Source organism: Salvia splendens, chromosome 2, assembly GCF_004379255.2.
Source record: "Salvia splendens isolate huo1 chromosome 2, SspV2, whole genome shotgun sequence".
NCBI classification, from domain to species: Eukaryota; Viridiplantae; Streptophyta; class Magnoliopsida; order Lamiales; family Lamiaceae; genus Salvia; species Salvia splendens.
The window spans coordinates 31,554,664-31,581,954 of NC_056033.1; the positions used below are offsets into that span (position 1 = coordinate 31,554,664).

A 27,291-nucleotide genomic window follows, 5' to 3' on the forward strand; every position below is an offset into this window, starting at 1 on the left:
GATAAGTCGTATTCTAGGCCTTGGTTACGGTCAGTATGATGTGCTTATTGATTATATTTGCAAAACAGTTGTTTAAAGTGTGCAGGTTAAGCATTCTAGCCAGTAGGGAAGTTTCGGAATGTTCAGGTGAAGGAGGCGCCAGCATGATCTCATACTGATCAGTATTCGTGCTAAAACGGCTTGAGATGGAGAAGACGGATAGCTGGGACGGATTACCCACAATTAAGGGCAAAGAAGTCAAATTGCAACGAGGATTTACCCTAAAATCAAGGGTAGCCTCCCTATAAAAGGAAGCCAAATTGGAGAGGAAGAGGACATACACATTCACTCATTCACCACCATCTTTAGGTAGAAGTTCTCTCGGTAGTTCTCAGTCAGTCTTTCAGCCGTGTCCCGCTTCTTGCCTCGCCGTAGCCATGATCACTTGACGTTCAGATGTTCCCAGAATTCCAGTCATCGTCCATTCCAGCCAGCAAGATCGTAGTTTAGAGTCTCATCGCCCGAGTGGCAAAACACTTTTACATTGCTTTCGTAGTTTTAAATTTCTCGCTTTCCTTACGTTGGATCTTGTTTGCCTTTGGATATTTTCTGCTTTTGAAGTACTTTGTTGAAGATCCGAACGTGTTTATGCTATGAAGTTGATTTCCGTTTCGTTTATTGTGGTGTTTCTTATTCCCTTGCCTTGCCTAGTTAGCTTAGATCTAAAGTTTCTTTGTTTAAAGTGCTGAATCTCTCAATTCCGTTTACGTAACAAATTTCTTTAGGATAGATAAACAAGTACTGTTTGATCGGAAAGTAGATCGTTGCATGCAAAGCTTAGTTTTAATTTCTGAATCGTTCTTTCATGTTGACCAGTATGCAGAAGTCCAGTTTCAGTGTTTGATTTCAGATTTGATTTCTTAGTTTTGGATCTGTGTTTGTGAGTTGTTAATCTGAGTTTTCCGTGTTGAATCTGGAATTGTTATCTGAATTTTGGAAGTGTTTGTTGAAGAAGATGATGTCTATTTCAATTGGAGGGGACCACTTACTTTTCGAGATGCTTTTGCTTTTGTCCTTCACTTTTAGTTAAGCCCTGTCAGCCTAGTCATCAAACTTCCACTACACTCTGAATATTCTGTTTAGCCCAAATAGAAACCCGTACCTTCCAAATATTTTCTGTTACAAAATTGTCTCCCCATTCCACGTACACAGTTACATTCCAAATGTTTTCCTTACCGTCTGACCAGTAGAACACCTCCTTTAAGTTCCAGCCTAGGTAGAAACTCAACCCAAGCGTGGTAGCTAACCAAATCTTCCAATTGTCACCGCGGTAGTTTAAGAACGCACCATCTCTGTGGGATTCGACCCTTACCACCACTATACTGATCAGTAGAAGTGGGTTGAGGAATCTTTGAAGACAAGGTCTAGGCTTAGTTAGGATCTCTATCCTGATCAGTAGGATATATCCTTGCTTGAACGACACCTACGCACCCAGGTCCTTTCAAATGGCGCCGTTGCCGGGGATGGATAGCGTTATTTGCAATTACTGTGAGTGATACTTCGGTGTATATATTGTGCATAACCTTTCTTTTTTTTCTTTTCTTTTCAGTTTATGAGAAGCAGTTCGGCTCCTGACCAGTGGAGGCCGAAGATACTTCAGCGAGGATCGATACTCGTAACCACTCGATCCGGGTTGTCGACGGCTTTATCTGACTTAGGTTCGAGTAGCGACGAAGAGCAATACAACATAGAAGGACCAATACCAGAGGAGATACCACTGTTGGAAGGCATTCCAGTTCAGATGGCCGCCAACGGAGATGAGGATCCAGAGATCGGTACCCTTAACGCGCATACCGAGGGAGAACCATCGCAAGCCATAGTCGTCACTCCAGGGCAAACCGCCTGCGATGTGAAGCCTCATGTGATCGCGATTCTGCCTACATACTGTGGGAAGAGCTATGAAGGGCCGTATGAGTTTCTGCATGAGTTTTGTAAAATTTGTAGGGCGCAGAGGAGACCAGCAGGAGCGAATGAGGATGATTATAGGTTGAAGGCCTTGCCATTTGTGCTCAAGGGGAAGCCAACACCTGGTTCATCATGCGCCTGCCCCCCAACTCCATTGAGACTTGGGCCGATTTCAAGTCAGCATTCCTAGGCGAGTTTTTCCCGTCATCAAAGACAAGCGCGCTGAAAAGGGAAATAACTAATGTGAAGCAAGGGTATGATGAACCCTTGAGCGATTATTGGGCAAGATACATGGGTCTTTTGGAATCATGTCCCAACCATCGCATGGCGGACATTGAAGTGCATCATACTTTCTACGAAGGTATGAACGCGGTAACCAAGGATCTAGCAAATTCATCGTCAGGAGGAAGCTTCACACAATTACGGGTCAGCGAAGCGAAGAGAGTCCTAAGGAAGCTACTGAATGCAAAGAAAGAGTATGACCATTCAAGGGAAGGATACAACCGAGAGCGGGCTGCTGTTGTCTCGTCTACTGATCAGGAAAATAAACTGGAGCAGAAAATGGACTTGAAGATGGATGAGCTGAAGAAGTCACTTCTGAGTGCGATCGAGAAAAGCACCCCACCACCTCCCCCAGCTGGGAATTACAAAGGTGCAGAACAGGGAAATCAAGGACCGAACTATGAACAGCCTAGTGACTACGTGAATATGGAACAGGTCAATGCTGCGGGGTACTTCAATTCCAGTGGGCATTGGATTCAGGGTAGACAACGGGATGCACCATGGAGGGATCATCCAAACTTTCGATGGGGAGACGGGGGCCAAAATCAGAACCAAGGACAGAACCAGTAGAACCCCAATCCAAACCAAACCCTAACCGTGGACTAGCAAACCCAGACTACCAGCCCAACTGGTCAGGAAGAAACCAACAAACCCAAAATCAAAGCCCACAAAGCCAAAACCCGAATCCTGTTTATGTACCACCCCCACCAGAGAAACTTCCACAGTTTCCAAAATCAGCCAAATCATGCACCCCAACACCATCAGAACCAAAATCAGTTTCAAGCCCAGCACCAGAATCAATATCCTCAAGATCAGTACGTCCCTCCTGCCCAGTATAACCAATACCCGCCTAATCAAGGCCAGCAAACTTCCAGAACTATCAACACCAAGGGCCGAATCATTTCCAAAATCCAACAGGCCAAGGAGGTCCGTTGAGGACATGATGGGTGAAATGCTAGCGTCACAACAGAGCATCAAGGAGACTTGCAATCCCATAACGAGGTCGTGCAGGGGATGCAAAATGCCCAGAAAGAACATAAGGCGAACATGGATATGATGAATAGGCAGTTAGCCCAACTGGCCAGTTCGGTGGGGGATTTGAAGGGAAATGCAGGTAAACTCCCATCTACAGTCCAAATGCCCGACAAGGCAAATGTGAGTAAGGTTACGTTGCGGACCGGAACTACTTATGACGCGCCTCAACCCAAACGACCTAGTGGAGGATCTAACGGAACGAAGATAGGAGGCGATACCGTTTCAGCTGAGAACTAGGGAGGCCTATGCCTCAGATGCAGGATCCATTCTTCTTGGATGCTACACCAATTGTAGGAGATGAACCCGAACCCTACTGACCAGGAAGGAACCTCATCGAGAGGAAGAGCCAGAATGGAAGCCCAGACTCAGGAACTACCCCGGAAAGACTCCAAGAAGGTTGCTAAGGGACAAGTAGATGAGAAAAAAGGGGAGAAACCATTCCCATTCCGATTTGTTACAAAGAGGAAGAAAGAGAACCCGGTTGACTATTTGTCGATTTTTGGGAAGTTGGATGTCGCCATACCATTTCTCCAAGCCGTGAAACTACCCCGTCTTGGGAAATTCATAAAGGACTTCATAGCCGGGAGAGCCCAGAAAGATGGCAAGATTATGGTGGAAGGGGATAGCGTCAGCAATAGTGCAAGAGACGTTACCACCCAAGAGAGCCGACCCAGGTATGTTTACCTTACCAATAACTGTTGGAGATGTGAAGGTCGAACATGCAATGTGTGATTTGGGGGCGTCTATAAATGTCATGCCATTGTCTATCTATAACCGGTTGAAGGGAGTGAGGCTGTCAAGTACTAGAGTATTGATCCAACTGGCTGATAGGTCGTGCATAAGTCCGGAGGGAGTTTTAGAGGATGTATTAGTTAGAGTGCATGATTTTACATACCCTGCTGATTTTTATGTGATCAAAATGAGTGAGCATGAAGTGAGGGAGTCTAGTGGAGTCTTGTTAGGAAGACCATTTTTTAGAACGGCCAAGACGATCGTGGATATGGCTGAGGGGACTATTTGCATTGATTTCATGGGGAGAAGTTTACCTTTGATATAAATGATGCCATGAAGAAACCTATTGATTCTGAAAATATATGCTATGTTGATGTGATTGACCCTTTAGTCCAAGATTTTCTTGAGACCGAACTATTGCAGGAGAAACTCCAGGCTTTAGATGTTTATGAACAGGCTGACGTAGAAGCTGCTGCATGGTGTGATCTGATCAGTAGCCAGGGGTTGACCGATGAAGAAATTGAAGGAGCAATCAAGGATTTTTGTCACAAGTCGGAGTTCATAGGAGCCGCAGGGGCTCAGCTACCAGTCAGTATAGAAGAACCATCAGAAGGAGATTTAGAAAAAGGGGAAGAGTCCGAGAAAAACCCCCTAACCGAAGACACACTTCCACCCCAAGTTGAGCTGAAGAAGTTACCCTCGAATTTGAAGTATGCCTTCCTCGGAGGTGAGAACTCCTATCCAGTGATCATCAGCAGCAGCCTTACGAAGGAACAAGAAGCTAGGCTACTGACCGTGCTGAGCAAGAACAAGAAGGCGATTGGATGGAGTCTTACAGATTTAGTTGGAATTAGCCCCGACGTCTGCATGCACCATATTAGGCTGGAAGAGGGAGCAAAGGCACATCGAGATGCCCAAAGGAAAGTAAACCCTAACATGCGAGAGGAAATATTGAAGGAAATCTTGAAGTTGTTGTCGCTAGGGATTATCTATTCAGTGCCAGACAGTGAGTGGGTCAGCCCGATCCACATGGTTCCAAAGAAGTCGGGAATCCAAGTCGTCCAAAATGAGAGGAATGAGCTGATTCCAACGAGGCTAGTCACGGGTTGGCGAATGTGCATCGATTACCGCAAGCTGAACAATGCAACAAGGAATGATCACTTCCCTCTGCCTTTTATCGACCAGATGTTGGAGCGACTCGCTGGGAAGAAGTACTTTTGCTTCTTGGATGGGTACAGCGGATATTTCCAAATCTACGTGGATCCTGAAGACCAGGATAAGACCACCTTCACTTGCCCATTCGGAACTTATGCATACCGGCGCATGCCTTTCGGCCTATGCAACGCTCCAGGTACGTTTCAACGTTGCATGATGAGCAAATTTTCTGATTTGATTGAGGATTGCATAGAGATATTCATGGATGACTTTACGGTCTACGGAGACTCGTTCGATTCTTGTCTTCATCATTTGGATATAGTTCTTGAGAGATGTCAAGCGAAGAGTTTGGTTTTGAACTTTGAGAAGTGCCATTTTATGGTCACCGAAGGGATTGTTCTGGGACACGTGGTCTCGGAAAGGGGAGTCCAGGTGGATCGAGCAAAGGTGGACGTTATATCTAAATTACCGTTCCCTACTGATCAGAAGGGGATTAGGGGTTTTCTGGGGCATGCCGGATTTTATCGACGATTTATTAAGGATTTCTCCAAAATCGCCCAACCCCTTACCAAGCTACTTCAAAATGACATGGAGTTCGTTTTTGATGAGCAATGCAAGGCTGCTTTCAATCTTCTCAAGGAAAAGCTGATATCCGCACCTATCATACGGGCTCCTGACTGGGACCATCCTTTCGAAGTAATGTGCGACGCCAGCGACTTTGCGGTAGGGGCCGTGCTGGGTCAGAAGATCGATGGGAAGAGGTACGTAATTTTTTATGCGTCCAAGACTTTGAATCAAGCCCAGCGGAATTACGATACCACTGAAAAGGAGATGCTGGCAGTGGTGTATTCTTTCGAGAAGTTCCGGCCATATTTGTTGGGATCCAAGGTCATAGTATATACTGACCATGCAGCCATTAAGTATCTGATTGCCAAGAAGGAATCCAAACCACGCTTGATCCGATGGGTACTCTTGTTACAAGAATTTGATTGGGAGGTGGAAGATAAGAGAGGAGTCGAGAACAAGGTGGCAGACCATTTGAGCAGAATAATGCAAGATGGAAACAGTGACGACGTGCATGATAAGTTTCCAGAGGAACATTTATGTGAGGTGATTTTTGCGCCCAGGAAAATTGATTGGGAAGAAGTGTACAAACTTACTGGTCAGAATGATACAGCAAAAGGAAAGGAGAAGGTAGGGCAGGAGCCATGGTATGCGGACCTGGCCAACTACCTAGTAACTGGAGAACTTCCAGAAGCACCAAGTGTTACCAAGGCACAAAGAATGAAGATCAAGAGTGAAGCAAAATACTACTTTTGGGACGACCCCTACCTATGGAGGGTAGGATCCGATCAAGTGATAAGAAGGTGCATTACTGACTGGGAGCAGCGGGATGTTCTTACCCACTGCCATTCGTTAGCATGCGGAGGACATTTCGGATCCAAGAAGACGGCAAGGAAGATTATGGATAGCGGCTTTTATTGGCCAACACTCAACAAAGATGCGTACGAGTTCTGCAGAAGTTGTGAGCGTTGCCAACTGACCGGTGGAATATCTGCCCGGGACGAAATGCCGCAGGTACCCATAATAGTTTGCGAGCTATTCGACATATGGGGAATGGATTTCATGGGGCCTTTTCCTTCGTCCTATGGCAATCTGTATATCCTAGTCGCGGTAGATTACGTCTCCAAATGGGTGGAAGCCAAGGCCACAAGTACGTGTGAAGCAAAGGAGGTGGCCAAGTTCTTAAAGAGTCATATTTTCAGCCGGTTCGGAGTTCCAAGGGCGATCATATCAGATCAAGGTACACACTTCTGTAATCGCTCAATTGAAGCCTTAATGAAGAAATACGGTGTGCACCATAGACTTTCCAGCCCGTACCATCCGCAAGCCAATGGTCAAGCGGAGATCTCTAACCGTGAGATAAAGAAGATTTTGGAGAAGACTGTGAACACTTCGAGGAAAGACTGGAGTGTGAGGTTAGAGGATGCTCTCTGGGCGTATCGAACAGCCTACAAAACCCCCATAGGCATGTCCCCTTACCGGATCGTTTTTGGGAAGATGTGCCATTTACCGGTTGGGATCGAGCATCGAGCATACTGGGCAGTACAGAAAGTGAATATGGATGCTACAGCCTGCGAAGAGGAAAGGAAGCTGCAGCTGCAGGAGCTTGAAGAACTTAGATTGGAGTCATTCGACTCCGCCATGTGGTACAAGGAGCGAACCAAACTGTGGCATGATCGAAATCTGAGAACTAAGGAGCTCCACGTTGGCCAGAAAGTACTACTCTTCCAGTCAAGATTGAAGCTTATGCCAGGGAAACTCAAGTCCAAATGGACAGGACCTTACATCATAACTGCACTCAGATCCAATGGAGCAGTAGAAATTTCAGGGAGTTTTCCTAACTCGGAACCTTTCATAGTAAATGGACATAGGTTGAAAATATTCAGGGAGAATAGCGAAGTGGGTGTAGTGGATGAAATTCCACTGCAAACACTTACATCGGTTTCATACTGATCAGTAAGATAGGAATTTGGAATTCCACATGGCTAGTTCCATTTTGATAATTTTCTGCGTATACTGGCCAAGTAGGATTCCAAATTACCCAAGAAAGGTGTAAATATTGTAAATACGTAATTAGTCTTTGCATGTCAGATAATTTCTAAGAAAATCCAAAAATATTTTCGGGCCTTAAATTGAATTTGGAGTACACATTGACCAAGAGACTACCTATTTGGTGCTATTTCAATTCTAATTTAAGAGCCCATTTGAATTATTTCCCTTATTAGGCAAGTAATGGTAGGTTTCGAGAAAAGACGAAATTTTGAATTAAGACTTATGCAGCTTTTGCAGGGTGGCAGCGGCTGGAGTGGCGTGGAGCAGAGAGAGTAGACGCGATAGCCAATCAGGGGCCAGCATTCCTAACCGCCTTCCGTCCAAGCGTCGCGACCGGCAACTCCCTATAGCCGGTTGTAACCACCTGCAACTGCTATCTCTCGCCTAAATTAAACGACCGTCCCAAACTTTATCCCTCACAAACCCTCATTTTCAAATTCCCTTTTTCAAGAGATATTATCCCATACTCTCTCAAGAAAGCGTAAATCACAAACCCTCATTTTCTTCCATTTTCTCCCAGATATCAAGACCAAATTCCACTCTTTACAAGCCCTAATTTTCAGCCATGGGGAAGAAAGCATTTGCTACCAAAATCAAACCGCCCTCAAAGAAAACCAGTGAGGAAGGAAACCTTGAAATACCACCACCACTAATCCCACAACGTCCCGCGCCAACACAACAAGCCCCGCCGATGGTCTCTCTGGATGCAATGGCGGAGTTTCTCCGATTGCAGGATCCGAATAGGAATTGGGCAGCGGAGTTAGAGTATTTTAACCAAGGTAGAGGGCAAGGGAGCGGAGCCGGAGCAACTCATGCGGCAACCATGCCAGTAACCACTACGCAACCCTTGACCCATATTTCATCTACATTGCCGATTCCGTCGATGATTCCCCAAGAAAGCAACCCCTCAACTGAAGCCGAAATGACAGAGACGGAAGGAATTTTTCCGACGACCCAGGAAGCCGAACTTGAGGATCTCGAGGCCATTGCGGCTTATTATGCCTCTGATGAAGAAGAAAGAGCGGAAAGGCTGAGAAGGGAGCAACAAGACCAGGAAGGGGGAGAAGGAATTGAGGAGACGCCAGAAGTGGAAGCGGTTTGCCAAGAAGTAATTAGGGAGGAGATCGACCTGAATAAGTCGGCCCAAAAGCGCGGCCTCATGATGGAAACGGAGTTTGAATCAATAGTGGAAGAGGTGAATCGCAGGGAAGATACTGCTCTAATGGCTGAGGATCTAGACCTCGCATCGAGGGCAGTAGGAGAGGATGAACAAGCTTTTACAGAACCCATACCGAAGGATAAGGCATCCCAGTCAGTAGGGGAAGAGGAGAGGGAAGAACAGAGTGAAGAGAAAGGGCCAGAGCCAGTTGATACCCAAGTGGAAGCAGGGGATGATCGAATGCAAGTAGATGAGGAGAGACCAACCGTAGACACTCAAGTACCGGAAGCTGTGGCGCCTCCCGTCTTAAAACCCCACCCAGTGAAGCGGCAATTGGTTCTGAAGATGCGGGTATCTCAGCGATGCCTGGGCAAAAGAGCAGCCAGCAAGGCCAAGACAAGCACGGCTGAGAACCCAGTAGAGATCGAGAGCGAGGAAGAACAAGCCACTCCAACGAAGGCAGGGGGTGAACCTGCACAGCCTACTGCTCAGGAGGAAGAAGCACAATATCAGCGAGCCAGAAAGAGGAAAGGGAAGGCTCCAATCCAGAAGAAAGCAGTAACAAAGAGGTCCAGGCCAGCAAACACAGGAATTGTGATTACTGAAGCTTCTCAGAGGATCCCATCGAGCCGGCAAGAGCAGAGTGATAGTGAGTATGAGATTAGTGAGGAGTCTGCATCAGATAGTGATGAGTCCGTGGAAGAGGAGGAATATGGGGAACAGTCGCTCCTAGGTGATCACCGAGAGCTTGTCCACCCACCAGTGGAGAGGCTCCGATATAGAAGATGGACCATGGATTTCACAAATGAGATCGCCGAGGAGATGAAACTCTTCGAGAAGCAGAAACTGAAGGATACCTTCGAGAGTCTGGACGATGGAAGCAAGGAAATTAAGTGCGGCAAGGTAATACACTACCCTTCTCTGGATGAACTAGGTGTTCGTGACCAATTCCTTGCTTATATAAATGCTTTGGGTTTTGAGTGGCTACTGCAAAATGGGGATCCACGTATCAGTGTGAGATTAGCGAAGGAGTTCTTCACTACCTTTCGGTTTAAGGTGACAACGGACCTGGATGAAGTGTCCATTAGTTTTAGATTATTTGCGGCAGAGTTTAGTATGAACTTGATAGAGTGGACATGTCGGATGGGCATGTGTACATTGGAAGAAGCGATCAGTTCTGAGTTGAGAGACAGGGAGAGGGGTATCCCTCGTAGGCACGTGGATTTTGATCAACAGGAGGCCTGGGCTGAACTTACTCACCCCGGCGCTGGAGAATTCGCGTCCACTGTTTCCCGTTCCATCCATTTCAATGATCCAGTTCTGCGACTAATACAGCTCCACCTTGATGCCAACCTGCTGGGCCAATCTAACTCAGCCGTCCGCACTTCAATGACGGAGGTGTATCTCCTTTGGTGCGCAAGACAGGGACGCAAGCTGCATCTTGGATTTTGGACGGCATATCAGTGCCACTTGATCGCTACGCACCCTGCCAGAAACCTCACTCTTTGCCACATTTTGGGAGCTTTCGTAGGCAACAACCTCATTATCACTGAGGCTGAAGACTTGTCTCCGCTGCCCATGGTGCGGCCACCGGGATTATTCGACATACCTTACTTCGTTAGGACAAATGCGGTCTACATGAGGGTGGGACGACCGCAATTTTATGCAATGGGTGAGGAAGCCACGGCAGGAGGAAGAGTCGCGTTATTGGAAAGGACGGTTACTGAATTGGCGGAGGAGAACAGACAGATGAGGGCAGAAATGATCCGATTGGCATCAGTAGTGGAACGGGTGTTGAAGGAATCTGTGGAGCAGAGGATACTGACCCAGAGGCAAGCGTCTATGGAAGTGATCGTGACTAATTTAGGAGAGGAGAACCACAAGATACAGACGGAGATGAATAGGATGTTGTCCATGATCGACAATATCCTAGAGGAGGTGAGCCACCAGAGGGCGGCTGAAGCTATGAGAGTAAGGGGCAGTGTAGCCCAGGATACCGGACCAAGCGGCCATGCTGGCCAGGATGTTGAACCACAAGTCCCAGAGACCGTAGTGAAGGAGAAAGAGGAAGAGAAAGCCGAGGTGCCGGCAACTGCCGAGGAGCCGGCAAAGGATGATGAGAACCAAGCTGGAATGGAGACAGACCAACCGGAGGACCAACCGATAGAACGACCTGCACCACCTGCCCCACGAAGGAGCAGGAGACTCCGATAGACCCCCCCTACTGACCAAGTTAGTTTTTCTTTTTAAGTTTCAGTTTTTCTTTTAACTTTTCGTATTGTTGTTATGAGTTGGTTTTTGTTTAGGTAGTATAATTTGTGTTTGCGCGCAAACCCCACTTCATAACACTTAGCCTATTCCATAGTCTAAGTGTGAGAAGTTAAGGGTTTGTTTCTTTGGAGCATGTTTTCTTTGTTTTGTTTGTTTTGTTTTCTATGTCGCATGCATGTTAGCTCACACTTAGCCCATTGCATGGTCTAAGTGTGAGGAGTTTGTATATATGTGTTTGTGGTTATGTTTTGTTGATCTCTGTATAGGTAATAAAACCTCTCTCACTTAGCCTATTCCATAGTCTAAGTGTGAGAAGTTTTTGTTTTAGTTTTGTTGTTTGTTGTCTGTGTGCCATCGTACTGGCCATTACCTTTTCCACTTCACAGCCTTATCTGAGGGCAGACACTTGTGAAGTGAGAGGGGGGACGCAATGGCCAGTAGGATGTATGTATATATGTGTAGTCTTTGTGTTTGTGCTTTTGTTTTGTTTTGTTAGGTCTAGTTTTATGTTGTGTGTGATTGGGCTTAAAACTCAACCGTCTTGAGCTGAAGGTGAGGGGAATTGAGGGAGATAGGACATGCTGGAAAACCTAAACCATCCCCGTTAGTACCTCCTAGTCAGGATAGATGAGGTGAGTATGAGAGAAAAGCCCATACTTAGAGCCAAACACGGAAGCCCTCTAAAAATGTGAGTTATAAGCCTTAAAGTGGAACCACTTTCCACATATATTGGAAAGAAAAGAGAGGCTGCCACAATTCGCCTAGGGTGAAGTGATCACGGGTAGCAAATACTGAAGGCAGTAGGAACCCCCCCCCCCCCCCCCGTTTTAAAAAAAAAAAAAAAAAAAAAAACCGCCTTTAGAACCCTTTCTTCTTAACCTTTTATATACCCAGATAAACACCACAGCCGACTGGGACTGTGTAAGGCATGAAACAAATGGAGCTTACTGGCCAGGAAGAAGTGCGGAAAAGCAGAAACCAGCTGGGCGAAAAAGTTAGAAGAAAATCGACCATGGAGTCATTCCCAGTCCAAAAAGAGAAGAAGGAATAAGGGTGGCGAAGCCACGAAGGAATGAAAAAAAAAAAAAGAGGGAACCGAGAAAATGAAGAAAATGGTCAGAAAGATTTGACCACAAAAAGAGATGAATGAAGGAATAAGGGTGGCGAAGCCACAAGATGCTACTGACCAGTGGAGACCAAAGCCAGAAGCGCCAACTAAAGAAAGCAACTGATCAGAAGCCTAATATACACAGTCCCCCCCCCCCCCCCGCATAAATAAAAATAGAAATTTTGAACCTTAGAGCCTTAGGAACATCCACCGAAAACATTACAAGCCAACAACCCCGTTACAAGCCTATAAGTCCTTCAGTAGCCGCTCGTGGAATCTAAGTCCGAAGCAATTGTGGTGAGCATAATGAGAGAATGCAGTCCTAACATTCCTGGTGAGGTATGAGTGACTGAGCGAACCTAGTGTTGGGCCGAGAGTGTGGGCGATCTTGACAAACAGATATACTGACTGGAAGAGAAAAGGGGGGTGGCAGAAGTTCAAGGCTGTCTAAGGCCGGATTGCACCTGATCCAGAGGGGAGGGATGGTTGAAAATATAGCCCGATCTATGTGTTTTCAGTCTTTTATGTGTTTATGTTTCTCTGTGTTTGTTTGTGTTTTTCTTTGCGTCATAGTTTAGAGTCTAAGTTAGGTAGAGTCGGTCAGGGGAGTAACCAGGCTAGAATTCGACTTATTCTTTTCTTTGTTTGTTCTTCACGCTTGAGGACAAGCCTGTGGTAAGTGTGAGCAGTTTGATAAGTCGTATTCTAGGCCTTGGTTACGGGTCAGTATGATGTGCTTAATTGATTATATTTGCAAAACAGTTGTTTAAAGTGTGCAGGTTAAGCATTCTAGCCAGTAGGGAAGTTTCGGAATGTTCAGGTGAAGGAGGCGCCAGCATGATCTCATACTGATCAGTATTCGTGCTAAAACGGCTTGAGATGGAGAAGACGGATAGCTGGGACGGATTACCCACAATTAAGGGCAAAGAAGTCAAATTGCAACAAGGATTTACCCTAAAATCAAGGGTAGCCTCCCTATAAAAGGAAGCCAAATTGGAGAGGAAGAGGAGACATATACACATTCACTCATTCACCACCATCTTTAGGTAGAAAGTTTTCTCGGTAGTTTCAGTCTTTCAGCCGTGTCCCGCTTCTTGCCTCGCCGTAGCCATGATCACTTGACGTTCAGATGTTCCCAGAATTCCAGTCATCGTCCATTCCAGCCAGCAAGATCGTAGTTTAGAGTCTCATCGCCTGGAGTGGCAAAACACTTTTACATTGCTTTCGTAGTTTTAAATTTCTCGTTTTCCTTACGTTGGATCTTGTTTGCTTTTGGATATTTTCTGCTTTTGAAGTACTTTGTTGAAGATCCGAACGTGTTTATGCTATGAAGTTGATTTCCGTTTCGTTTATTGTGGTGTTTCTTAATTCCCTTGCCTAGTTAGCTTAGATCTAAAGTTTCTCGGTGTTTAAAGTGCTGAATCTCTCAATTCCGTTTACGTAACAAATTTCTTTAGGATAGATAAACAAGCACTGTTAGATCGGAAAGTAGATCGTTGCATGCAAAGCTTAGTTTTAATTTCTGAATCGTTCTTTCATGTTGACCAGTATGCAGAACTCCAGTTTCAGTGTTTGATTTCAGATTTGATTTCTTAGTTTTGGATCTGTGTTTGTGAGTTGTTAATCTGAGTTTTCCGTGTTGAATCTGGAATTGTTATCTGAATTTTGGAAGTGTTTGTTGAAGAAGATGATGTCTATTTCAATTGGAGGGGACCACTTACTTTTCGAGATGCTTTTGCTTTTGTCCTTCACTTTTAGTTAAGCCCTGTCAGCCTAGTCATCAAATTTCCACTACACTCTGAATATTCTGTTTAGCCCAAAATAGAAACCCGTACCTTCCAAATATTTTCTGTTACAAAATTGTCTCCCCATTCCACGTACACAGTTACATTCCAAATGTTTTCCTTACCGTCTGACCAGTAGAACACCTCCTTTAAGTTCCAGCCTAGGTAGAAACTCAACCCAAGCGTGGTAGCTAACCAAATCTTCCAATTGTCACCGCGGTAGTTTAAGAACGCACCATCTCTGTGGGATTCGACCCTTACCACCACTATACTGATCAGTAGAAGTGGGTTGAGGAATCTTTGAAACCAAGGTCTAGGTTAGTTAGGATCTCTATCCTGATCAGTAGGATATATCCTTGCTTGAACGACACCTACGCACCCAGGTCTTTTCACTAAACTTGACACGATCCGGGCATTACTGTCAGTTGCAGCATGTAAGGATTGGTCGCTACATCAATTTGATGTGACTAATGCATTCCTCTATGGAGAATTAGGTGAAGACAAGGAGGTCTATATGGCAGTTCCACCTGGATTCAAGACCGAATTTGGTTCTGGGCAAGTGTGCAGATTGAAGAAAACTCTATACGGCTTGAAACAGTCTCCAAGAATCTGGTTTGGAAGATTTTGCCAAGCAATGGTCAAGCATGGGTTCAAACAGAGTCTTTCTGATCATACACTTTTCACAAAAAGGAGAGGAGATAAGATAACTTGTCTTATCATCTATGTCGATGACATGATCATCACAGGGGACGACAAAGAAGAAATCAACAACCTCAAGACCAATCTGTTTAAAGAATTTGACATGAAAGATCTCGGTCCTCTAAAATACTTCTTAGGAATAGAAGTGCTCAGATCGAATCGTGGAATATTCTTAAGAGCACATGAATGCGGCCTTACGAATAGTAAGGTATCTCAAAGGCACAGCAAATTATGGGGTGTTCTTAAGAAAAGGGAAGGACCTTGAAGTAAATGGCTATACAGATGCTGATTGGGCAAGTAATCCAGTCGATAGAAAATCAACCGGTGGATACTTTACCTTCATAGGAGGCAACCTAGTTACTTGGAGGAGCAAGAAGCAAAAGGTTGTAGCCTTATCAAGTGCTGAAGCAGAGTTCCGAGGTATCGAGAGTGGACTCATGGAGATCATATGGCTAAGGAGATTACTTACTGAGATCGGTTTTCCCCCAAATCAGAAAAGTAAGTTATTCTGCGACAATAAAGCAGCAATCAGCATATCAGAGAACCCAGTACAACATGACAGAACCAAACACGTTGAAGTTGATCGCCACTTCATCAAAGAAAAATTGGAAGGATGAATCATAGAATTCCCGTTTGTTCGATCCGAGGAACAATTGGCGGACATCTTAACCAAAGCAGTGAATCCCAGAGTTTTTAGAGAAGTTCTGACCAAGTTGAACATCAGGGATACCATCGCTCAACTTGAGGGGGAGTGTCAAATACCAAGATGAGAAGTGTCAAATACCAAGATGAGAAAAACGGCTAGTACCAAGTACCAACCACTTGGTAATTACATTACATTTATTAGGTAGTGTTTACCTATGCATACAATTAAATAGTGGGAGTTCCTAAGAGTTGTAATCTCCCTATAAAAGGGAATGACTTGTATCAAACAATACATAACAAAAAATGCAATCCTAGCTATTCCTCTATCTTTGCCACCATGGTCTATCTTCAATACAACGCCTCTCTCGATTACCATCTTTAAGATGTGCGGCCCTCCTTTTTGCGAAAGCTTGTGCTTCGTCATATGAATCGCCCACAATCACTACGGTCGCCCCCAGTCTTTCAACCGATCTCCACTGCCATTTTCAGGTTAAATGATTTAGAAACGGTCATAACTAAAACAATACTACCATGAATTAGCACACCACCTTTATCTCTGGAGTAGTAACAGGCATCACAATCACGACATTGCATCCCAATTTCTGGGCAGCTAATGCTACGCCCTGTGCATGATTTCCAGCTGACGAACATATTACTCCTCTTTCAAGTTGTTCATTTGAAAGCTTCGCCATCATATTGTAAGCCCCACGAAGCTTGAACGAAAATACCTACAAAGCACATTTTTCACTCAAATGTCAAATCTCTAGTGACATAGAATGGGAACTTCACTTTCTCCTAGTTTTGCTTTCCTCTTTAATTTGTTCTATCCACCAATGATTGTCTCATTTTTATCATTTTCGTCTCCATCAATAAATATTTCATTTGAATTTTCGGTACTTTTGGTAAAGAACTTCACTTCATATTCCTATAAATTTATGTAACTCACATTTTATTACTAATAATCAATTCGTTTCTTATGAATAGAAACTTTTTTTCCTTTTTGGTCCATTTTTTAAAAGTGGTAGTAGAAATTTTTTATTTTAGGAAATGCACCCCACAATCCACTAACATAATTTAAATACTTTTTCTCTTTCTCTCTCCGTCTTTACAGATTTTCTTCTTCTTTCTTACTTTATCAATTTTGCATTAAAACTCATGCCGATTCCAAAGTTTCTATTTTTAGGAATGGATATTGGTTTCTAAAACCATGAACTTTGGTCAAATTTTGTCATTTCCCACGAACTTGAAAATTGGTCTAAAATATCACAAACATTTTGTTTGATATTTCCCATGACAGGTTAATCACCATATCCATCTAACTTCCATGCATTTTTTAATCCTACTTGGCACTACTAAATCAACATGATTTTCTATCTAGTATTTTATCCTACTTGTCACGAACTTAATAAGTAACTTAACAAGTAAGCTAAGATATCATAAACATTACACGGTTGCGCACGTATAATAATATTTTTATCGAAGATATCTTATTTGGACTGCCATGGGAAATAACAAACAAAATGTAAAATTTGTTATTTTTTAGACCAATTTTAAAGTTCGTGTCACTTTTAGGAAATGAAGGGAGTACATAAAAATAGGACTCAACTTTTACTATTTTTTCCCATTCACTTTTCTTTCATTTCTTAAAACTCGTATCAAGTCAAGCTGAACATGATATAGGGTAAAAAAAGTTAAAAACTGTGTTTATGTTTTCGCAAAATACAAGTGGTACAAAAGGAGAGCAGTGGAGTACTCCCTCTATTCCATAGTAATATAGTCATTTTGTCATTTTGGTACGTTCCATAGTAATATAGTCATTTCATTTTTTAGTAAAAGTCAACACATTTTTCCACACCTACTTTACTCTCTCTTACTTTTTTCTCTCTTTATCTCTCTACATTTTTCATTTTTCACTTTATTCTCCCTATACTTACCTCACCTAACACAATTTTTCTTAATCTCCGTGCCGAAAAGAAACGCCTCCATTAATATGGAATGGAGGGAGTACTATATTATTGGCAAATGATGTTGAATATTAAAAATTGAGAAGAAAAACAATGTGTCGCAAATACGCACCGGCTGAAAATCCTCTCGTTTGAGCCATACGTTGGCACGTCAGAGAGCTTGGACGCCAGCTGCAATGGCGACTCATAGGCCACGTCATACACCTTCGACGGCAGAATACTCGTCAGATATTCCATTGCATTCAACGTGCCATCTCCAGCACCAGAGTTGCCAACGTACCTATTTGGCAGCAGATATCCACTTTCGCACTGCACCGAGCTCGGCCGACCCACCTCCTCTGGAAGTTGAGGAGACAGTGATGCAGCCGAACCAATTTAATTCATTTTAATTCTTGGAATATTAAAAAAATGAAGTGCAATAAATTGTATATATCGAGTACAAATAAAAAAAATTTAAAAAAATCGGGAGGGCTTGGCGGTCGGTGCGCAATCCCACCACCGTCCCGGCTTGGCCACCGCCGTGCTATCGACGCTTTCTCTCTCCTCGGGAGAGCTCGGCCGTTGCAATGGGAGCCTTCCTGACCGCCTTCCCGGAAGGAAGTGGGAAGGTGGTGGGAAGGGCTCCCATAGGGAATGCTAGGGGTATTAAGTAATAGTGATACAATTCTACAGAAAAGAATTGCCTGTGCGATTCGAATAAATTAGGTAGTATAACAAATGGTTCTAGTAATTATTTTACAGATAAGAATTGCCTATGTACGTAATGTGACTGCCAATTATCCCATATCAATTCATTTAAATAAGATATTAAATTAAGAGAACAGGGAGAAGGATTAATAATAGTATTAGTAGTAGAAAAAGAAAAGAGAGAAACAGACGGGAAAAATGAAGAAGAGATAGGAGAATGATGCATTTAGAGCATCCACAACACCGGCCAGGATTCAGGCCGCAAGTCCCCTCTATGTCATCATTCCCCTAAATTTCAGTCATAAACCACAACTCCTCTAACCCTGTAGGCCTTATTCAGGCCCCATTCAGGCCACAACTATTAAATTACACTATTCACAACTACAACATATTTTACTCGTAAAATAGAATACGTGAACAATTCAAATAGGGAAAATTCATTCTTCAGTAAAAAAAATTGCTAAGTCCTAGAAAAAAAATACAAGTCCTAAAAATTAAAATATTGAGATAAATTAGAGGATATAAATGAAGAAATTGGTGGAAGAATGTTGAAGAAATGAGGTATAAATAGGCATAAAAAATGGGAAAAAAATGTTTGGGGTTTGCGGTCCGGCCCGAGGGACCTCCAACACTAGGCCGGGACGGACCTGGGCGCGGCCCAAGCCGTGAAAATGCTCTTTCCAACACGCGAAGCCGCAGGCCGGGACCCAAGTGCGGTCCGGCCCGGGATGCCCTTAAAATGTAATGGAATTTGACAATATAGCCCTTAAGAGCTTGGGGGCATCTTCGACCAAAAATGCCCAAAACGTGCAATAATCTTTCTAATAATTTATACTCCGTGAAACTGTGAAAGAATACCACTGTATAGTTCAAAAACCAAATTTGTAGTTCTCTTTTTTTTTTAAATAATTAAAGTGTTAAAGCAAATAAAGAAATGGTATATTTCTTCCTTCCCATAGTTCTCTCTTTAGTTTAGATAAATTAAAGTGTTATAGAAAATAAAGAAATGGTATATCCTTCCTATATAAGTAAAGTCGGTTAGTTGGTATTTAATTAATATTGATTAAAAAATTCATACTGCTATCATTAAAAATAGGAACTCTAGTTGTATGAAAAACAAGTACATAATTTATACTCTAAATATTTAGCATTTTATTCTCGATAATTCACTATGTTTTAGAACATGGATTTTTTTTATTATCTTGAGAAACAAATAAATAATTTATACTGTAAATACTTAGCATTTTATTCTAAGAAAATCTATATTTTTTATTTTTATCATTTATATTGAATGTCATAGTCCAGTCTAGAAAACTATCACAACAATATTATAAACTTTTGACTCACCCACGTCAAAATATTTAACTCAACAATATAGGTATATACTATATTTGCAACTTAGGCATAAAATCATACACCTAGTTTCGTAATATTTCCAAGTGTCACACTAATTTTGCAATTAGCTATGAATGTAAAAACCAATAGGCCATACATTTTTTTTGTTAGACCAAAAGGATATCCACCATTCCAGTGATTATTTATGCTATTTTACTATTAAAAATGGACGAGTCTCATGTTACTGACTACACCTTTATGTTTTAAAATCATACACTTGAATGATTCCTAAACTTTTAATAAACGTATATCAAATTGTCTTCACTACACGTTTCAAACCTGCATTTTATACTTATTTTAACTAAACGAATATACTCCACCAACATCATTTTTATCAATACGTACACGCGTATCCAACTATTGCACTAGCCCATGACTTAATCATATTAGTAGTATTCTAAAAGTCGTCACTATCAAACAATTTTAGAAAGTACTACGTGGATTAAATAAGTACTCACACATAACAAACAAAATACCACACATAGTTGTAGTCATTTACTAGAGATATAAGTCGTATTAATTAAATAAGTAGAAAACAAAATTAGTTGCTGATTAGCAGGTTGTGCACTTATATTTTAGAAGGTTTATTCATTTCAAGTAGAGTAAAAAGATACAGGTTGTACCACTAACTTTGGTAAAGGAAAAACTAAATAATAAATTTCATTGTACTTCTAAAAGAATTAAGAGGTTAGGACAACATTATATTTTTAACTGTACGTGAGGTCAAGTGATAGAATGGTAATTTAAGTGTATTTTTTTATTCTATTTGGCACTACTAAATCAATGTGGTTTAATAATGTGACTTTTTATCTTATTTGTCACGAACGTAAAAAGTTATCTAAAATATTACAGTTGACCACGTAGAATAAATTTTTCACCGAAAATATCTTATTTGGGTTGAGTTGGGAAATACAAATAGAACGTATAGTTTGTGAAATTAAGATCAATTTTCAAATTTGTAGAAAATACCAAAATTAATGATTTTAAGGACCAATCCCTTAAATTAAATGCATATTTTTGTAAGTATACTACAATCATTGTGTTTATGTTTTCTGAGTCTCATTATATGCAAATCCACTCCTTATTGTCGAACCGCAGAATCATACCAAATTAGGGTTTTTAGATCTAGTTTTTTATGGATGAGATGCGCAAGTTTATAAATTATTTTCGCCTTCATCACGAGCCTATTTTAATTCATCCCAAGGCAAATAAGTCATACTAACATATTACGAAGATTTAACTTCATTCCAGAATATATTACTTCATTCCAATAGGTTTTCACTTCATTCCAATAGGTTTTCAATTTATTCCAATAGGATTATTACTTCATTCCATTACGTAAGGGCGGCTTCGCCGTCGCATACCATTCTTTCTCTCTACAATGTCTATCACCGCCGCCACGGCGCTGACAACAAAATGGAATGATAGCCTAATTTAATGTTGTAATAAACACATGGAATAATGTAATAAACTATTTGAATGAAGCATGTGTAGAAGCATTTGAAGTCCTACGGGAATGAAGTAAAAAACTTATCCAATGAAGTAATAACATTTCTGGATGAAGTAATAAACCCACTGGAATAAATTGCATTTTTAAAAGTGAATAAGGTAAAAACTCAGGTCAATGAATTCGAATGAAGCATGTGTTGAATCATTTCAAAACCAATTGGAAGCAAGTAAAAACATGTTGTAGTTTCAAGGTATTACGTACCAAATGAAGTAATAAACCTAATACAATGAAGTAAAATGGGCTTGTAATGAAGACCAAAATAATTTACAAAGCAACGCATCTCATCAAAAAACTAGATCTAATGGCCCTAATTTGGTCTCTAGTTCGGTCTTTAAAATTGGTTCGACATTGATCACAACTCTATTTTCTAATACTAACATTCTATATTTTCTAAAACAATGTACTGTTTAGACTTAAGATCATATGTTTTGGGAGAGACGTTATACATTACACACAGATTAAAAATATAGAAAAAATGAAATAAAATAATTGTCTTGGAATGATCTGGACCTTCTGCTCTCTGTTTTCTATCTCGTTTCTGTTTGAAAATTTGGACGTGAGTTTTGGGGTTGGAGGAGGTTATGGTGTGTTGCAGATATGTATATAACCTTGTAACTATTAGAAATCAATTAAATTTGTTTGTGAAATGATTGTACAATTTGAATGCTGATATTGTGGAGATAAATTGTGGGTTAACGGCAAGGAGTGGGAGGAGAATCAGCAGGGACGTTTGGGAGAGTGATGGCCTCTGAATTCCCAACAATTGGGCTCAACAAAACTTTTATTACCTTGAATAAATAAGGCCCAACAGGTTGTAATGGTATTTATTTTCTTAGACCCAATAGATATTAAACAAATTATTGACTGCCGCATACATTAGGTTTTTAATTCGTATACTTGTTACGAAGTGAAAATTTTTATTTGCCATATAATACTTTTGTGTTATTCTAAATACTACTTTCGTCTATTCTATTTTGAATTGTTCCAAGGTATTTAAGTCGTTTTTCTCTACGGCTAATAATAAAACATCTAATCTCTTTTAATTTTATCTTCTCTCTTCTCCCTTTATACTTTTATTTAGACCATCTCCATCCATATTCTAAAAATGAGTTTTGGTGTAGAATTCTTCTCCAACCATACACCAACTCAAACCTATTTTAGGTATTTTTTTGTGAAACAACACTAAATATGGTGTTACTACAAAAAATTCGTGAGACAAAAACTCAAAAATTGTGTAAATTTTGACTTTGATGTAAATAGTTGGAGTAAAACTACTTTTAGGTGTGACGTATACTAGAAAATGGGTTTGAGTTTGGTGTAAATGGTTGGAAATGGCCTTACTTTATTTTATCTTCATTTAACCCTCTAAACTTAATTTTTTAAATTTCGTGCTAGAAAAAATATGCTTCAAATAACGTGGGATGAATAAAGTAGTAGTAAAATGAACCTAGGATGAAGAAAGTAGTAGTAAAATGTTAAACTGAAAGTAGTAGTAAAATTTTAAACTCCTCTCCATCGATCATGTAAGAAGTATCACGCATATAAAAAATCCTCACTCAAGAAGATACATGATTAATACAACTTCTTTCACTACAATCTAAAAAATGAAAGACGGGTGCTACGAAAAAAATGAGAAAAAGAAATGGTGGATAGATATTAGACATCCACCCACAAGCTATTTGAGCGTGGCGTTAGTCTAGGCATGAACAAACCGAACCGGACCGTCGGTTCACAAACCGGAACCGGATGGCGGTTCGGTGGTTCAAGCGGGCCGGTTCAGGTTCAAAAAAAGCGTGAACCGTAACCGGCGGTTCAAAACCTCTGGTTCGCCGGTTTGAACCGGCGGTTCAACGGTTCCACCGGTAGGATTCTGGCTAGGGCGTAGGTTTTCAGGTTAGGTGTGCAGAAAAATCGGCGGTTTCTGCCGAAACCGGCGGTTTCCGATGGTTCCGGACCTTTTTCAGATGGCAGTGTATAGGCCTGAAAATCGGTCAGAAACCGCGGACTGAACCGCCGGTTCATGCGGTAAACCGACTGAAATTTGAAATTTGTTTTTTTATTTCTTCCAATTTTACTCCTATAAATACCCCACTTCCCCCATCATTTTTATTCACCTCATTCTTGTGTTAACAATGATTTCCTTCTCAATTTCTCTATTCTCTATCCCCATTCTCTCTAATTGTTCAAGTTGTTTACTACTATATTTGTTGTTGTGTTCGTAATTTACCATTTATTCAATACTCCATATTCCATACTACTTTCATTTTGCATCATGTCTTCTTCTCGTGGTGGACCGGGACGTGGTGATCGGGGCAAAGGAATTGCCCAAGATCAAAGTAGTCGTCCCCAAAGATCAAAGCGACCTAGTCGTCGAGAAGTTATGGAAGAGGTTTCTCGAGTGGCGGCTGAACACATGCAAGTAAGTTCTAAAAAATAAAATTATTTTTACAATTCATAATTTCATAAGATTGAGTTTTTAATTTTTTTTATGTTCCTAATTAAAACTTCAACTTATATAATATTTATAGATAGAAGAAAATCATAGGACCGCCATGCTACTCGCTGAAATGCATCAAGGTGGGGGAGGGGCGGTGGTAGTTCCCAACAACAAGATGACGAGTACGACGTGTCTATATCGTCGGGCTCGGACAACAATGATGATAGATCTCATTCTCGTATTCCGTCTAGCACCGGTGAAAATGAGGACGTGCCTCCTCCCTCTCCACCGACTAAAAAAGCATTGAAATCTGATATTATTGTTAAACACTACAAAAAGGTCCTGGTGGTAATTCCAAGTCCTAATGACCCGCTCTCTCAAGAAGAGACATCGGCGTTTCATGCATATTGTAACTATTGTGATAAAGTCTACAAATTTGCGAGTAGTGGGGGATATGGCACCCTCCGTCGTCATTTGGTGACAAAGCATCCGGTAGAATGTGGCACTACCTCTACCCAAACCCAACTAAACTTTCAACCCGGTGGCTTAGGTTCGTCGGGTACGCCTCTTTTTAAATATGATCCTAAAAATTTTGCTGACATTATGACTAGATGAGCTGCAATGAAGCATTTTCCTTTTAATGTTTATGATGACAAAAAATTTGAGGTTACTATGCAAAGTGGTTTGAACGTAGTTGTCAAAAGAGTAGATCGAATGACCGTTCAACGATCTACCGTTCGATAATGTTTGGAGAAAAAAGTTGAATTATCACGTTATTTACTCAACTTGGGACACAAAGTGAACATTTGCTCAGATGTATGGACTGATTGTTTTAATAGACATTCATACATGGGCATTACGGTTCACTTTGTGGGCAATAGTTGGACTTTGAACAAGCGTTTGATTGGTTTTAGAGAATTTGAGACACCACACACTACACCCGAAATTGCTTCTTTAATTATTCAAGTTTTGAATGAATTTCAATTATGCAATAAGATATTTTCTGTTGGTTTTGATAATGTAATTGCTAACACTGCAAGTATTAATGACTTAATTGCGGCTTGTGCTCCGGTTATTGGTGGTAAGTATTTTCATCAAAAATGCATATGCCATATTTTGAATTTATGTGTACAAGATGCGCTTGAATTATGGCAAAAGCATGTTAGTCCTATTAGAACTGCAGTTAGATTGCCGCCTATTGGCAAAGCTTGGAAGAAGTATTGCCATCAAAAGAAGGTAAGATATACGAATTTTACCATGGATGTGTCTCATAGATGAAATTCGACATATGATTGTCTGAATTCTACTTTGACGCATAAAGATTCTTTGTGTGATTTTTTTAGAACCTATCCCGTTTCTAATTTATATCTGTCGCATAGTTGTTGGGATCATAGCGAGAGTTTATTTAAATTGTTCAAATATTTCAAAAATGCGACTGTTGAATTATCGGGTATTTATTATTGCACTGATGTTCGTGTTTTAGAGCATTGCATGTATATATCGGGTATTTTATTATTGCACTTTGACGCATAAAGATTCTTTGTGTGATTTTTTTAGAACCTATCCCGTTTCTAATTTATATCTGTCGCATAGTTGTTGGGATCATAGCGTAAGTTTATTTAAATTGTTCAAATATTTCAAAAATGCGACTGTTGAATTATCGGGTATTTATTATTGCACTGCTGTTCATGTTTTAGAGCATTGCATGTATATATCACTTAGTTTTAAAGCTGCGATGAAAAATGTTTCATCTTCTCCTGAATTGATGTGTGTTTTATATTATATGTTTGAAAAATGGCTTAAGTATTTCAGTGAGATTCCAACGGTGTTTTTGATTGCAAAGGTCTTGGATCCAAAATGGAAATTAGCCGGTACCTCCAGGATTTAGATTTTTATTATAACAATTTGGGTTCTATTGATCTTGGTCCACTTCATCTATTGCAAGCGGATACCAATGACCAATGAACCTAACCGAAACATTTCAAATAAACCTCCCGGGCCGGTCATTGTCCAACAAACCTTCGAGTTTAACTTGCGTGCTCTCTACACCGAATATGAAACCAAGTATAACAATATCCACCAAATCCGAAGACCTACCCCTCCTCAACAACATAATTTTGGCTTCGCATTTCAAACTGATTATGATGACCCCGACGCGCAATCCCAATTAGCCGACCTGTACAGCTACAGCACCGGCGGAAGGTCGACCTCAGGTATGGTAAGTGAGTTAGATTTATATTTCGATTCACTCTTTTCCTTTGGTGATGAAGGTCCTACTCCTCCCGCCCAAACCAACGTCCTCTATTGGTGGGGAACACACGAGATTTTCCCATACTTGCATCAATGGCCAAGGAGATTTTTTCAGTTCCGGCTTCCACTGTCGCCGTCGAGTCCGCTTTCAGTGTTGGATCACGTGTGTTGGATGAATCAAGAAGTAAGCTCTCCGCGAAAAATATGGAAGCCGTGATGTTACTTGATGATTGGGCCAAAGCTGACGTCAGAGAACAAGAAAATGGTTGGGATGATCGTCAGGAGGAATCACAAGAAGAATTCACCGGGGATGAATCGTAGGCCAACCGTCAACCGCCGGCCAAGCAAGCCAAATAGGTAAGTAAGGTAAGAGAACTACGTGGGCTTTGATTAGCATTGGGGATACGTAGGCACCTCAACTTAAATTTTAAATTTAAGTTGAGCTCAAGTCCTTTTTCCTTTATTTCTTTTTTTTCCCATTTGTTTATACTTTAAAAATATGCAAATACAATTAAATAATTGTATTTGTATATACTCTAGTAGTGTCGTTGTATTTAAATTTTTTGTTTAAGACTTCAAGTTTTTTGTGATTTGTAATTGTTGTAACTTGTAATCTCAATAAAATTGCAATTTTCATCGTGATTTTTTGAATTTTATTTACGCACATTTCATAGATAAATAAATAAGAAAATGCAAAAAAAAATTTAAAAAATTACGAACCGCCGAACCGGCAGTTTCGGCAAAAACCAGCGGTTTTGAACCGCCCCATGAACCGGCAGTTTTTTGAACTGGAACCGGAACCGCCGGAACCCTTGGCGGGCCGGTTTCGATTCATAAAAATGTTGAACCGTAAACCGCCGGTTCCGAACCGGAACCGGCGGTTTTTGAACCGTGTGCTAGGCTAATGCGACGGACGAAAAACCAACGTTTAGAGCTATGGCACAGACTAGCACGGTTAGCCTATCGCTAGCCGATTTTTTTAATTTTTTTCTAAAATATCCTATTCCTATTTCATTTTTTTTCTATGTTCTTTTTCTTCTATTCATTTCGTTGTTGTTTTGGTGTTTTTTTCTCGGGAGGGCTAGGGCTTTGGCTAGGCAATTGCTTGCTAGGGCAGTGATTAGGCTGTGGGAAGGGCGTGATGATATGACAAGAGGAGTTTTTGGCTAGGCTATTGCTAGTCCGTCTCTATTGTCGATGCTCTTAATATAAGTTATAAATAGGGATATTTGACCTCTAATATCATGGAATTTTTAAAAATTTGATCTTTCCCACGAACTTTTAATTTGACAAATAATATCACGAACTTTATCCTGTAAAAATTTCCAGCTATATTAGTGAATTGAAGAACAATTTTGGAGGGTCTTCAAGAAAATATCATCAAATATTGAAAACTTGAAGCTCTTGAAATTGTTGTCGAGAAATTACCGAAAAAAAGCCATATCAAGATATTATTTGCGGTAATTTTTTCGACGGTGAAAAATAACAAATTTGGATAAAGTTCATGATATTATTTGTGAAGTTAAAAGTTCATGGAAAAACTCAATTTTTTTCAATTTTTATATGATATTAGGAGTCAATATCTCTATTTATAACTTATAACCCCGCTCCCAATAAA

At 41.1% G+C, this 27,291-nt stretch overlaps 1 protein-coding gene across 1 annotated transcript in view; it reads right to left on the reverse strand.

The window, feature by feature from the left end:
- Nucleotides 1-16,005, reverse strand: part of LOC121771333 (threonine dehydratase 1 biosynthetic, chloroplastic-like) — a 50,174-nt gene extending 34,169 nt beyond the window's left edge. The window contains exons 1-3 of the mRNA XM_042168119.1: nt 15,979-16,005; nt 15,804-15,906; nt 5,155-5,160 (exon numbers count right to left, since the gene is read on the reverse strand). Of these exons, the coding sequence (XP_042024053.1) occupies nt 5,155-5,160; nt 15,804-15,906; nt 15,979-16,005 (136 nt within the window). The remainder of the gene's footprint in view (nt 1-5,154; nt 5,161-15,803; nt 15,907-15,978) is intronic.
- Nucleotides 16,006-27,291: the final 11,286 nt, after the last annotated feature.